The 14,861-nt window shown below is 39.3% G+C and overlaps 1 protein-coding gene across 2 annotated transcripts in view; it reads left to right on the plus strand.

The window, feature by feature from the left end:
- The window catches only part of LOC105277764 (retinal guanylyl cyclase 2), a 44,415-nt gene extending 30,319 nt beyond the window's left edge, over nt 1-14,096 (plus strand). The window contains exons 17-22 of one of the 2 annotated variants that reach the window (XM_011336370.3): nt 92-284; nt 563-734; nt 2,185-2,455; nt 3,702-3,713; nt 5,562-6,157; nt 6,648-9,614. In XM_011336370.3, coding sequence (XP_011334672.2) covers nt 92-284; nt 563-734; nt 2,185-2,455; nt 3,702-3,713; nt 5,562-6,157; nt 6,648-6,910 — 1,507 coding nt within the window. In that variant the 3' untranslated portion in view covers nt 6,911-9,614. Of the gene's footprint in view, nt 1-91; nt 285-562; nt 735-2,184; nt 2,456-3,701; nt 3,714-5,561; nt 6,158-6,647; nt 9,615-13,785 lie in introns of those variants that run through there. The other variant, XM_011336371.3, reaches the window with a different exon arrangement.
- The last annotated feature ends 765 nt before the right edge of the window (nt 14,097-14,861 follow it).

The raw sequence follows: 14,861 nt of genomic DNA on the forward strand, positions 1-14,861 counted from the left end.
AATATTGACCCGCTTTCTATTGTTTGAGGATTAAAATCAGAAAACGAACCAGCGGAAACAAAATGACGAAGCTCGGCTTCGGTGCTTTCAGCTCGGTCGCCGAAAAACTGAAACTCGGCATGCCCGTCGATCCCGAAGAGTTCCGCGAGGTCACAATCTATTTCTCGGACATTGTCGGCTTCACGACGATATCCGCGCGCTCAACGCCCTTTCAGGTGGTCGATCTTCTGAATGATCTGTACACCTGCTTCGACGACACGATTAACGCGTACACGGTCTACAAGGTAACAGTAAATTATTAATATATTGAGTTGTAACATACATGCATTTACTTATTTCAATTTAAATAAATTCTCTCGAATTAATGAATACTTTCCAGTCATTTAAATTATTTTCAATTTGAAAGTGTGATCGTATTTATTGGGCGAGGATACAGGGTGTCGACAGGTGATTAATTTCGTAGAGTATGGGGAAGGCCATATCAAAGAATGCGTTTTTATCGGAGGGCTTCCAATATTTTAATCTCACAGAATGCGTGCGTGTGTGTGTTTCAATATCATAGGTGGAAACTATCGGGGATGCCTACATGGTCGTTGGCGGCTGCCCTGTGAGAATACCCGATCACGCATCCCAAGTGGCAACCATGGCACTTGACCTGCTACATCAAAGTGGAAAATTCAAGCTAAAACACCTCCCGGACACGGCACTCAGGCTACGCATCGGTCTCCATACTGGTTAGCATTCAAGTTTATCGAATAAATTCTGTTTATCACCAAGACGTGATAATTATCGCAGGAAACGATAATCGAAAAGTCGAAACTGTTCCGAATCTTACTGCTCCAGTTTTCTTTTTGTTATGCGACGAATGCCAAATTCGGAAAATCGACGCGTCGCTCAAAATACAGGAGGGACGCTAAATTCGACGGCACTTGAAAAGCCATAAGTAGTGAAACTTAAACAGTAAGCGGATCGACCAGTCACGATCACGAGATTTCAAACTACCATTTCGAAACTCGTAAGTGAATCTTGATTGTAATTCGCTTACTGTTTAAGACTTACGATCCGATCTTGATATCCCAATCGTTTCGCGATTAAATCGGAGATTTCTGAATTGAGGTCAAGGCGTTTGGCAACCTTTGGCTTGCTTTTGTTGCTGCTGCTTATATGTATTTTTTATTCCACTCGGGTCATCCTCTTGCCAGGTCCCTTTCCTCGAAGCCCTTCTAGCGATCACAGGTAGCCACCTCCCACGTACGACCGTCCTCCAATGATTTTCGGCGACCTCCATCTTTTTACATGGACATACTTGGTCATGCAGGCCTTGAAGCCTTCGATGATCTCAATTTGATGAGACACTAAGTCGTATGATTACGAAGGAAAATCAAACAAATTAAAACTATAATTATGTTTGACTTCCGGAAGCTTAACTGAAAAATAATGCGGTAATCATGTAATAAAAATGATCGTTCAAAGTGCCAAGTATTTAGTTCAGGACGCACGGTAGGTTTTAGATTTAATTTTTAATTATTAAGTTTAACTTTAATTAATATAAAATATCTTTTTATACATAATATCTTTTCTGTGAAAAATCACAAAATCGTGTCGCAGCATATCAAAGTTTGACTTACTTTTTCGATCAGATCTTTACTGAACATCTCGTTTATTTACTCTACTCGGTTCGCATACGAAGCACTGTTTTTGCTGAAATCACTGACGTGATTTCGATACCGCGATGCAACCTAGATTTTTAATAACATTATATATCCTAGATTTTTAATATCATTATATATAACATTATATATTATGTGATCTACTTTGCTTCCTCATTTTGAAAACACTCATTATTCACAAGCCACTACAAATGAAGTATTCACGCGTCTATCTAGCTTCGCAGGCCGGAAGCGCCTGAAAGCTGAATTTGCAAATGGAATCTCATGCGAATAATTAGAAAATTAACCGGGACCCCTCGCTGTGTTAATTCATGTTGCTTCCGGTTCACGAGCATTCTCAAATTTGGATTTGTATGGAAGTGATATAAATCGGAGAGGGAGCAATCCGCCGTAATCGCGCAGTTTCGCTTTAATGGCAATTGCGCGAGGGCGTTCTCGCGTGCCCGTAACCGGAGGAGGCATTAAGAAGAAAGAGGGATTCGCTTATTCTTTTCTCGCTCTTCGTTCTCGGCAGGCCCGTGCTGTGCCGGCGTGGTAGGTCTGACGATGCCGCGATACTGCCTCTTCGGCGACACGGTGAATACCGCCTCGAGGATGGAGTCGACCGGGGCACCTTGGCGTATCCATTTGAGCCAGGCGACGAGGGATCGATTGACACAGGTCGGCGGATACCACATCGAATACCGCGGTCCCACCGACGTCAAGGGCAAAGGCAAGATGCCGACGTACTGGCTACTCGGCAAGCAGGGCTTCGACAAGGAGCTCCCTATGCCGCCACCCCTCGGGTAAGCTGTCCCGTCCGCGGGAGCATTTTCCGAATTTCCCGACCATTCTCGCACCCTTTCGACGAACTTCTCGAAGACTGGAAAGCTTCAGGCTTTTCCGTTCGGTCGCCGCGTAGACGCGCGAGATCGTGATTTAAGGCCCGGCGCGCAAGCGAGGGTGCGGCACCCGGAGCGACCTTATTAAGTCGAATTTATTGCACGATGGTTTTCCCCGATTTTATATTCGACGCGGGTATGTCACCCCTTTTTTCTTTTCATCACGCTCCAGTATTTCGGCCGGAATGTCGGAAGGGGTGACGAGGGTAGTTCCCGGATAAGTTGCCGAGCCGACCTATTGCTTTTGAAGAGCGTATCGCGCTCCCTAAGTCGTCGCGCAAGAGAAGGGTCGGATTTAATCAACGAAGTTGCTTGTATTCCTTCGATCAAGCGTTAGTACGTCGAGCTCCGAGAAGCAAAGAGAGAGACGGATAGAGAGTGAGGGAGGGAAAGAGACTGGGAGAGGAAGAGAGGAGGATGTGCTCGAGAGTTTTTAATTATGCAACAATTACGGGGCCGTTTGTGCGCGCCTGCGTTAAGTTTATCCCAAGAACCGGCCGACTTACCCCCAATACGTTATTAATTGTTCGACGTATCTGTGAAAGTGATATAACGATGAAGTTCCCTCTCGCGCGAGCTGCTCCTTTGCCTCTACCGACGGTGGAATAAAAAGTGATGACCTAGATGGTGGCGTGCGTAAACGGGGAAAAAGCTTGATAATCCCGGAGTTAACGTTTATATTATGCACAACGTTTATATTATGTTCCCGATCCGACGCGCAACCCTTCGGTCGCAGGTGACGCCGTCAAATCTGAGAAAAATAGCTCCCGGCTTCTGCCTCACGTGGTGTGTGGCAAGAAGTTTGCAAATTGAACCGTTAGCGCTAATTAGCTTACACGAAGCCCGCAAATGTCCCGCGCAATTAATATTAAGTGAACGGTTCATGGGATTGTTCAATTTTGAGAATTAACTGAACCACTCGTACAACGAGGAATGAATCTTAAAAAACAATTGCGCGGTTGAATTGTGTCAGTTAATGATTCGTGATGATTATTCATCCGGAAATGCGTGATCTTGCAAGAACACGACAAAAGACCGTTGAATTTATTTTTGTATTTATTATTGTAGACATAGCGTATCATTATTTGCACTCTATTTGCTTTCCAGATATTTAATGTTTTTATCTGTTGCTATTGTGTCGCTGCATCAGGGAGAACCATGGGTGAGTAAAACTGGCATGCAAACAATTTAGCATTCACATCGATCGTATATTATTACTTTACGTTTAATAAATCTCTTGTAGATGCCACATTTTATTTAAAAAGCTTTGAATGTATTACGTTCGTTCAATGTATTTTTATAATAATTTTAACTGTAATATTTTTTATTTATGTTTATTATTGCTTATTTAACATTCTATATCCTGGCATTGGTAACAAATATTTTATCTGAGCAACGATTTCAAAAAATTTTTATTAAAACTTTTATTACGAATTTCGCATCAGTCAGCTGTAAATAATGTAAAATGAAGCACAGCATATGAATAAATATCCAGTAGAGACGACCATCGACATCGAAATGATATTTATGTCAAAACGTCAATTTATGTCAAAAATCGCTTTCTACTTTCTTTCAATTTATTCTCTTGTCGAATAAAGTTAAGTTCTTTTCCCCGGCGACGTAATCGTATCATTCTTCAATTGTGGCCATAATCAATTTTGTAACACTCCTTCTTCCCAATTTTTCAGTCAGTTTAACGAGCATTATGCACGTCACAGTTTACTCATGAATAAACTTCCATTGAAAACACCTGGTTCCCTGGGGACTCCGTTTGCATCGGAATGTCAATTTATCTGAAAAATTCTTCCATTCGTACTCCGGTGTGTGAATCGCGTTACGAAAAAAAATAAACCATAGAAGAAATATACAGGGTGAGGCACCTAAAACAGGCCACCAGAATATCTCGGCTGTTATTGGTGATAGAAAAAAATGTGTCAGACCAAACTTGCATGGTTTCGAGGGACACATAATTTGTTCTAAATAGTTTTTTATTAGGTGGACGCGTAGAGGTCATATGAAGGTCAACTTCGTTTTTTTAAATGTTATGATATGTTTTTTTACGTACCATCTAGTAGAGCGTAGAAAATGCGCACATTGATCTACGAGTCAAAATCATTCAAAGTCACTGAAGGCTAAAATTTCTAAGTGCTAAACCTTTTTCATTTCTAAGTTTACGGTATTTTTAATAGCAGAGAACTCTAGGCAATATAAAAAATATAGATATCAACCACTCAGAACTTCTCGGAAAAGAACAAATTTCTAACGGCTAGAACTTTTTCATTTCTGAATTTACGGTATTTTCAATAGCAGAGAACTCTAGGCAATATAAAAAATATAGATATCAACTACTCAGAACTTCGCGGAAAAAGAAAAAATTTCTAACGGCTAGAACTTTTTCATTTCTGAGTTTACAGTATTTTTAATAGCAGAGAACTCTAGGCAATATAAAGTAAATTATTTTCCCTTGCAGTTGGCCTTCAGTGACCTTAATGATTTTGACCCTTAGATCAATGTTCGCATCTTCAAACGCTCTACTAGATAGTACGTAAAAAAACTATCATACTATTTAAAAAAACGAAGTTGACCTTCAGATGACCTCTACGCGTTCACCTAATAAAAAACTATTTAGAACAAATTATGTGTCCCTCGAAACCATGCAAGTTTGGTCTGAGACATTTTTTTATATTACCAATAACAGCCGAGATATTCAGGTCGCCTGTTTTAGGTGCCTCACCCTGAATATATGCCAATGTATATAAATAAATCGGAAGCTCAGTGTATGCCGATTTTCGCATACATAAAAGAGTTGAAAAATTCGACATCATTCCTGTTCTCCCTAGAACCGCGAGAAATCCAGCGCGACGTACATCGAATTTCAAAATGAGCCTCATATTTCATTCACAAATGTGCAAGTTCACTTTATCTTCCCCTTGCTTCCCGAGATGATCGAGGGGAAAATGATTTATGTCGCTATTCCGACTCACGTATCCCCGTCTCCCAATTGCCGAAGGCTCGACGAGAGTCTGATGCTCGGAAGCCATCAGAGCGGTCTGTCGAGCGAGTCGATAGGCTCGCAGCTGCCCGTGATCCCGTCACAGGATGAGGCACACGAAGATCCGCCAAGTTTCGCTGAGCCGCAACCCGATCGCCAGGATTCAGTCAGCAGCGGAGTCGCCAACGGCGACAGTCGGGCTGCGTCCTTCGAGGAGGCCGCCGGTATCAGAAGGGTCGCGGTTTCTGTGCATGATGAGCGGGTACAGCTACTGCCGAGCTACTCGCTCAAGTCCAGCAGCAGCGACCCCACTGAGGCCGGAAGGCAGGATGCGGGGATGAAGAACGAAAGTGAAATTCGCGGCGGGACCGTGACTAAGAGCCCTTCCGGTGACACGCAGGCGTCTCTCGGCGTGGCGTCGTCGATGTCCAGCGCCGACCCGAGTGCGGCGATCCTCGGCGCGTCCACCAGCTCGCTCACGTCGATCGCCAGCTCGGCGACGTATCGGCAACCGCCGGCGAGGTATCGCCGCTTCGTCGCCGGCTGCATCGACGAGAACGACCTGAGCACGCCGTACAATCATTATAGGTGTCTATCGCCTAATGAACATCACGGTACGTGTGCTCGGAAACTTGAAAATTCTGCATCAGCATCTCCTACTTCTGGAATCTTAGAGTTTGGAAATTGTCGGTTTGATGATTAGATTTGGCGATTGAGTATATAACGAATATTGATTGCCATTCAAGACTTGAGTTAAATATGATCGGTTGCAAATTGAAATCTCTAGAATGCGTGAAATGTAAAAAAAAGGAAGAGACAGGGAGAGAGATAAGAATCCGAGAGATCTGAATTTTCATAATAAAATTTTTAATACAATATGCATGATGTGTGAAAATGTATTTATGTATAATATTTTTTTATATACCTTGAGAAAAAGTGACATTTATCTATAAATATCTATTTATGTTACGAACCTCCGCGCGTGAATTCAGTCCCGCGCATTACATTTTATCTGGGATAAATCCAGATTATTCACATATTCCAGAAGTGGAGATCTGACACTGGTGGATTATCGCATCGCGTTTTTATTCTCTCAAATTCCAGGGAAGGGTCCTGGATGCCGGATGCTCAAGAGGCAATTCAGCCTGGACCGTCCGGACGAGTCGGTGTCCATAATCCCGGATCAGTCCAGCGCAGTCACCCAGCATAGGCCGACTCCTCGTCTCTACAAGCAAAACAGCGCGGGCGCAGCCAATGACTTGGAGAGGATCGAGGAAGTGCCGGCGATCACCGCTGGGCCCCTCCTCCACAATTATCGCCATGCCGCTTCTGTTTCCCTCTCCGTCGAGTCCCTTTCGTTACGTTGAACTCTTGTTGGAAAAGGAGGAAATTCTAGTCATTATGAGCGTAAAATCGAACATGGCACACGTGAAGCAGCATAAGAGAGAGAGAGAGAGAGAGAGAGAGAGAGATGCAATTACGTTATAATGAATATTAAGAGTGTCTTTATCAGTCGATCAAACGTGCGTCAACGTCGGTTAGCTTTAATCTTAGTCCGACTTATTTTTTTCTATCGGAACTAATTCTAGCTTTAATTGTTAACGATAGTCGTACTTTTAGAGATAAATCGGAGCAACCAATTGAAATTAGAGATTAATCGATGGAAACCGGTTCCCTAAACTATTCGCGCTAACAAGTATAACTGAAGAAAGGACTATCCTAAGTATCGCTGCAACTTTGAGGGAGCAACTTTAAGGGAGGAGCGGCAGTTTTGAAGCGCGTGAAGTAACGCGTGAATATTCGCGCCGTCGTGACTCGTTGCTGCCTCGTTTGCATTTTTCATTCGGATATACGTACGTTTCATGTCAATGTTTATAGTAAAATACCCGCGGGCAGGGGAGTGCAGTTCTATAGCTAGAGATCTAATGATTAAGCGTGTTGTAAAGTGATTTCACGATAATCGTAATCGTTGGTGCCAAAATTAGAACTGGGACTCGCAGGCGAACCGTTCTTCGAAATCCCTCCGATGTGTACCTGTCACTGTGTTGCACTGTGTTGCATTCAACTTAAACCTGTCATCGATAGGTGACTTCCGGTCGACGACATCGAGCCGTCGTTCATCGTGAGTCTCTTGTTGACACGGACGTCCAGCGGATATTCCACTGGATGTCCACGTGGGATTCGAGCGATGGAATATTTGGAATATCGAGTGCCGGGGAAATCCCGGATATCCAGGAAATTCTATTGCATCTCCGCGCCACGATTCGTGCTACGAGACGTGAGGCGATCCTTACAGGAGTGTACTGAAACGTACTTGATATTTTAGACGACTAACGTATCTCTCATTTTCGGATTTTTTCACGATATCGCTTTCCACTTATAACGTAAGATCGTTTTTTCTACCTTGCTAAGAATTGAATGTCGTCCCCGTAATTGTACCTACCATCTATTGTCGTCAACGATCGCGCATTCTTTATCGAGTATACCCGCCAAGTTAAGCCAAGTCGAGTTACTAAAGTCGATTTAAATGAAAATGAGATTCTAATGTGATAAGATTGTACCTTTACGACGTATGTATCTCGAAAGGTGAGAAACAGATTTATAGACTATTAATTAGGTTATTAAAAAAAAGAAAAGAAGAGCAAACCAACCGAACGGAATATTTATCGAGTCGGCGTTCATAATTTTTTGCTAAATTATGTCTCGATGAAAAAGATCCAGCTTTTCTACGTGACGATTATGTCTCTCGGTCAAAGTTCATGGTGCGATTGGTGGACCATGATATCGATCGGAAAAGAAGCTTTTAGATGGCGATCAGCGATCATCTCCCAATTAGACGACAGAGAAGCGCTTCGCTAATCAGCAGGTACGTAAACGTAAGTACGATGAACGTTGTTATCCTTATCACATTTCTGGCCTAATGGCGCCATGATAGTGGAAGAAACACTCGGTTTTCATGATGCGCTGTTGTCTTATGGGGTGGAGTGGATTAACAAAGACGGTGTCTTAAGACATGTGTGGGCGCTCGCGAAAAGTGGATAAACACTTTAGCCACAAGTAGATCAAGACTTTATCCGCAAGTGAATAAAGACTTTACTCTTCAAGTAGATAAAACGCGATTACGTTCTCACGTTTTGTATTCCCTTAACTTTGTTTCCCGGAAACTTCGCGCTCGCGGAAAGCGAAGTACGCGGGAGATAAATCAAATAAAATATTACTGAATCTCTCTCCGCGCTGTTCTTCCAGCTGCTAATTATTTGATTGAGCGCACATTTCTCCAGTAACTTTTTAACCTTCTTTTTTATTATCTTTGTGTTATTATTAAAACACACTGGAAAATTTTATTTAAGTCTATTCTGCATGTTGAACGCAAAGAGTGCAATCTAAACAGTCCATTTTTGTGGCTTATAATTAAAAAGCTAATTACATCAATAAAGCACTATTAATGATCTGAACATTAAAATAAACTGTATGTTATTAATATTTTGCTAACGATGGTATCTCTTATCAATGACATACTAAAACCTGTAACTTAAGCAATCGATCTGATTAAGGATCTTTAATCGAGCTACATCAATCAATCAATTAATTAATTAAATTTGAATATTGCAATTGAAAGGGTTGTGATAAGTCGAGATTCAATCAGAAAAGTACGACTGATTCTATGTCGTTGCTTTTAAAAGATCGACGAGCAAAGATCAGTCTTTGCCGTGTCGCAACTGACGTAAGAGATGGCAGATCGATTTTGGAAGAATTTCTATGTGCGTCTTGCGTCAAGTGAGATTGCTATGCAACACTTCCTTTGTGATCATAAATCGTGAACGCCAGCGAAGTGAGAAGAAGCGTGACGCTTCGGATGACAGATGATGTGACGTAAACATCCGGATATTGTCAAGTGATCATGATAGACGATATTCCGTTGACTGTGCGAATGACGTGCTGCGATCAAATATTTGATCATCGAGATCGAAGCGGAGCTGTTCGATAAATTATTTATTAATTTCTTACATCGCGACTTGAGAGAGAAATAGAGAGACGTCCCGTTAAAAGCAATTCGAGAAACAAAAAATAGAAAGAATCTTTAAAAAATATCGATAAAAAAATTAAAATTAGATTTACTGAGATGTAATTTGTAAAAACTGAGATTTATTTGTATAAATAATTAACGCGCACCTTGGTATAAAATATAATAAATTGTGTGTATATGTGACTCAGCTAAAATTTTTATAAGAGCAACATAGTTATTATTTGTGTGTAATATTTTTGAAGACACGCAGAATTGTGTTATTCTTTGTATAAAATAACTTTTACACTTACACACGAGTGTCGAAGGAAACTTGTTCTCACCTTTTGAGCGGAAGATCTTCTTAATACGAGTAAAAATTTATGCATTAAATTAACGTGTATCGACGGTGCATTCAGAAACTTTAACGTTTGACAATACATAGTTATAGCGAAAATATTGTATCGTGTAATTATTCCAATTGAATATCTCAGATCTACAATTTCTAGGTCTTCTTCGAAGCGTGACTACGAGCGAATCAACGTCGTTTGAGGAACACAGATTGCAACGGAATTCAGAATTGTCGTTTATTAATTACGAAAATTAATTAACAAGTCGAATGACGATGAATACGAGTATAAGCGGTCAACAACGGGAATAGGGAAGACACACCCTCTTATCGCGGACGACAATCTCCATTGCACTAATATTCATCCCTTTGCTATCCCTTTGGCTTTGTTCCGCGACTAATCGAGTCAAGGAAAATAAACTGTTCTAATTTTTCCAAAGCAGGACTGTACGAGAAATTCGCATCTCGCGCGTATTTAGATTCGAACATCTCGAATGCTTGCCGAAATGATTTGATACAAATCATTCGTATTCGATAGCAAAACGGATGGTTAAACTATTATACTTCGAGCAAGCAAGACGCCTCGAAGATGATCAATAATAATTGATTCAAATAATCGAAGTCTTACATTCTAAGTAAGATGTAAAATATTCGAATAGTACGACTTGTGAGTATTCCAACTCGTGTTTAAAACTCTATTTCATATTTAAACTTCTACCCCCTTTCTCAGCGCGACCACGTCCTGAAATCGGCATATTTTTCCCATTATGGTGCATGTCAAAATAAACGTGATAAAATTTATTAAGGCTGCACATCCGCGTCCCCATTTATCCAGCTTGATCTACGTTAAGTTTCAGGTACAGCGGTAGCTCTTTAGTGGTCTCAACTAATTTCCCTCAAGAGAAACGAAATTCGACTGCAAGCACGGCGACGGCGTTTCCCCGCGAGCGAGGGATGAGATTATCATTCCTCGCTCGGGGGGAAACGCTGCGGGCGCTTGCCTGCTTCGAGAGACTCAATCTAGCATTATGCATCAACTTTGCAGGCAACTTTACGGTTCCAATAGTTGTACCTACGGCAACAAATAACAAATACGTATACGACGTGCCATCTCGTTCCCATATATAATACAATTCAATAAGTGTGCGAGGAAGAGGGCGAAACGAACGACTACTCCTCCGACCTTATCACGCGTATTAAGCGATTCACACGAATTATTACACGAATTATTCATCGCGGCGCTGATGAGCCTCGTCGTTAGAGTCGTTGTCTCGCAATAAGCGAGACGTTCTTCTTCCCTGATCAAAAGAGGATTCCTTAACACATTGTGTACCGGAGTTGCATTCTCCAAGTCCTTTGAACATTTCGGGGCATTTTTAATAAAAATTCTGTTTCACGCAGTTAAAATTGTAAGAATTGCATTCTTTGTTTACCTTTCTTTTATCGAGATGAAACTTATATGATAATTAGTCTGAAAGTGCTGAGACAAACATGTTCGTCTGCTATACACAATATGTCAAGAAATTTTCTTGATTATCGAATTTATCGCGGCGCTGATGAGCCCCATTAGAGCTCTCATTATTTTCTCTGGGTATACATACCCGCCGAATGGTAAATCATTCTCCCTGGATCAGTAGAGGGTTCCTTAAGCGAAGAATTCCTCTCTCGTTCCCCACTCGCGGTCTATGCGAGTCTCGAATCAAACGCACTCGTCGAAGTCCGATCAGTTTCTCGTCGAGCTCTTCCGTTAGATAGTAGAAGAGAAACACCATTCGGTCTTTTCTATTAGGTGTATGCAGCAGTTTTAGTCATTTTTTGCACGTTTTTCGCTTTAGGTGCATTGTTTTCCGAAATTATGTTTATCGTTAAATCATGACATATGACAGCGAGAATTTATTTGAAGTTTAAGTAATAATACTAGAGCTGAAAAAAGTCTAAAACTTTTGCATACATCTAATAGATCAGCCTCGACGCATTCGGTGCTAATCCGGACGACAATCGTTAAGGAGTATAATTGTATTTTTTAATCGCTGTTAATCGTCGCTCGCGAGAGGAGGAGAAAGACAAGAAGAGCTCTCGACGGGCGATGATCGGTACGTGAAGTATTCAAAGTAGTGAAAGACACGTACGTGCGGCCGGGCCCACATACTCGACGGATATACGTACCTCGATGTAATCCATGTAGCCACGAATGTCTTAGCGATAATACGATGCTAGGTGTAAGTAGCTTGTATCATAATTCATTCGAATTATCTCTCTGAGCGATTCTATGTGTGACAGACATCCTCGAAGTAAGTACACGTGAACGGATCGAACAACTGCTGGGAACACCCAAATAATCCTTTGCCACTCAGGCTCAGATATTTGTTACTTTAAATGTATTTTGAAAATTTTTTTGGACTTCTTGCGCGATATTTATTGAAACTTTAATAATTTTAATAACTTTAATAACGCGTGTCAGGGGTCTGTGTCACGCGTAACGACGTTTAAACGATGATATAATATGTATATAATAATTTATGATACAATAATTTATGATATAATATGACGAGTTGCCGAAATAAAGAAGTTGGAATAAATTGAGATAGAAATAACGAGAAATGAAATCGGATTTTAATTTAACCATTTTACTCGTTTCGATTTATTTTCGGAATGTATCCAATACATGTATTCGGAAGAGAAATATTCTTACGCTTGTTATGTAGTTATTATTCATTTATCGGGGACTGCGGTAAGGTGGTTAGAGGATAAGTTTTCATGTGAAATAATTAAAAGATGAAATATGTAAAGATTACAACTATCGAACATACATGAATTGACAGTACAGAGTTAATGCATCTTTTCATAAGGATGTCCGTTAATCAATCTATAATGATTGTTATTAGCAGCGTAGCGAATACGCTAAATGCTTAATTGATGATCAAATGGAAATGTTACGCTAGAATGACTAATTTTTCTTTCTGTCAAGTACAAATTATAATTTATTAATGCAGCATACAATCATATTATTTAACATTTAAATAATATTCTCTTTATTACAAGATTTTTATTTATTTTTCATATTTTATAATATTTTTCTACATATCTATATTCTCTATATAAAATATATTATAAAGTATTCTTAAAATATTTTTTTCTCCTTCTCTTATAAGAAATGTGTTATGATGTTGTCTTTTCCTCCAACTCTTTTTGAAAATTATTATATAAAGTTGCCAACAAATTTTCAAGTTGCACTTACCTACATGTAAATTGTCCAAACAAAGATTGCGCACTTTCGAATAGTCTCATGTTAATATGCAATGTATATACATAACGTGTTATTATATTATATTTAACAAACAAACGATTCTTGTGCGGACTCAAGCGACTCTGTTTCTAAAATAAAATAAGATCTTCGCTACGCTGCCAATCATCGTTTCTACATCTGACTGTGAATAGAAGAGAATCTAATTGTACGTATGACTGTTATATGTTACAAAGATGTTATATCGAAAGAAGATCTAAATGCGTAGCGTAGTAATCGGTGGCGACGATTGGATATTTGTATATTTCGGGTGCATTTTGTGCGATTGTATATTCGTTATTACTAATACTTCAATGTTACTGAGTAACATCTTCGGCAATAAAGATGATCACGGCCGTACGACGGTTAAAAGCTTGTTTCTTAACGTAAATCCCTTTAGCAATTCATTATCCCGAAACGACAGCGGCGTTACTTTACTTTTTAATTTACGTAAATAGAAAATCATTTTACACACTCGCAAACATCAGAACATTACTACATGTCCAAACATATTTTTCCATTTTGTATTTATTACTATTTCAAATCATACGCTTCGGTAGGCCACACCAATATGGCGTTTATATGTTTCCCCTTTACGTCTGCTTAGCCACGCCGCGGGGGAAGATCTTCTCTCCTGTTATTCTTTCCTCCATGGTCTTCGCTATGTTGCCAATCATCGTTTCTACATCTGACTGCGAATAGAAGAGAATCTAATTGTACGTATGAATGTTACATGTTACAAAGATGTTACATCGAAAGAAGATCTAAATGCATAGTGTGGTAATCGATTGGATATTTCTATATTTCAGATGCATTGTGTGCGATTGCTTAATATATTCGTTATTAGTGATACTTCAACGTTACTGAGAGAACATGTTCGGCAGTAAAGATGATTACACGGCTGTACGATGGTGAAAATCTTGTCTCTTATGTAAGTCCCGTCTCTTCAGCAGTTTATTATCCCGAAACGGCAGTGGCATGGCGTTGCTTCTTAATTTACGTAACGTAACTGGTAGAATTCAAGCTGGATTTCGCACTGAATAAAGCAGATACAAAATCAGTGATATATATATATATATATATATAATTAATTATATATATATATAATTAATATATAATTAATATATATATATAATTAATATATATATATAATTATATATATATAATATATATATATATAATATATATATATAATATATATATATATTATTATATATATATATATATAATATAATATATATATTATATAATATATATATATAATATATAATTAATATATATATATATAATATATATATAATTATATGCAGAATTATCGCAATTTCCTATGCAAATTGTGGACTACATTAGGAGCACATGAAAGAAATATAAGGAGAAGAATTTAAAAATCGAGAATTTAAAACATTTTAAGAATTTAAAGGAAAATTATAAATATAATGAGAAATTGTAAATATAACAACACATACACACACTGAATGCATGATTAGAAACATAATTTATCTAATCTTACTTACTGTTTTATTACGTCAGTGATCTGCTGTATATTTAGACATTTGACGACAGTTTACTTTATAATAAAATTCGCACGTGTCATCATAGAGGGAATAATTAACAATAAATACTCCTTTTCTAATATTTACAGGTCGTGATTTATTAGTCTACATAACATCAGTAACAAAAATA

Source organism: Ooceraea biroi, chromosome 12, assembly GCF_003672135.1.
Source record: "Ooceraea biroi isolate clonal line C1 chromosome 12, Obir_v5.4, whole genome shotgun sequence".
Lineage (NCBI taxonomy): Eukaryota > Metazoa > Arthropoda > Insecta > Hymenoptera > Formicidae > Ooceraea > Ooceraea biroi.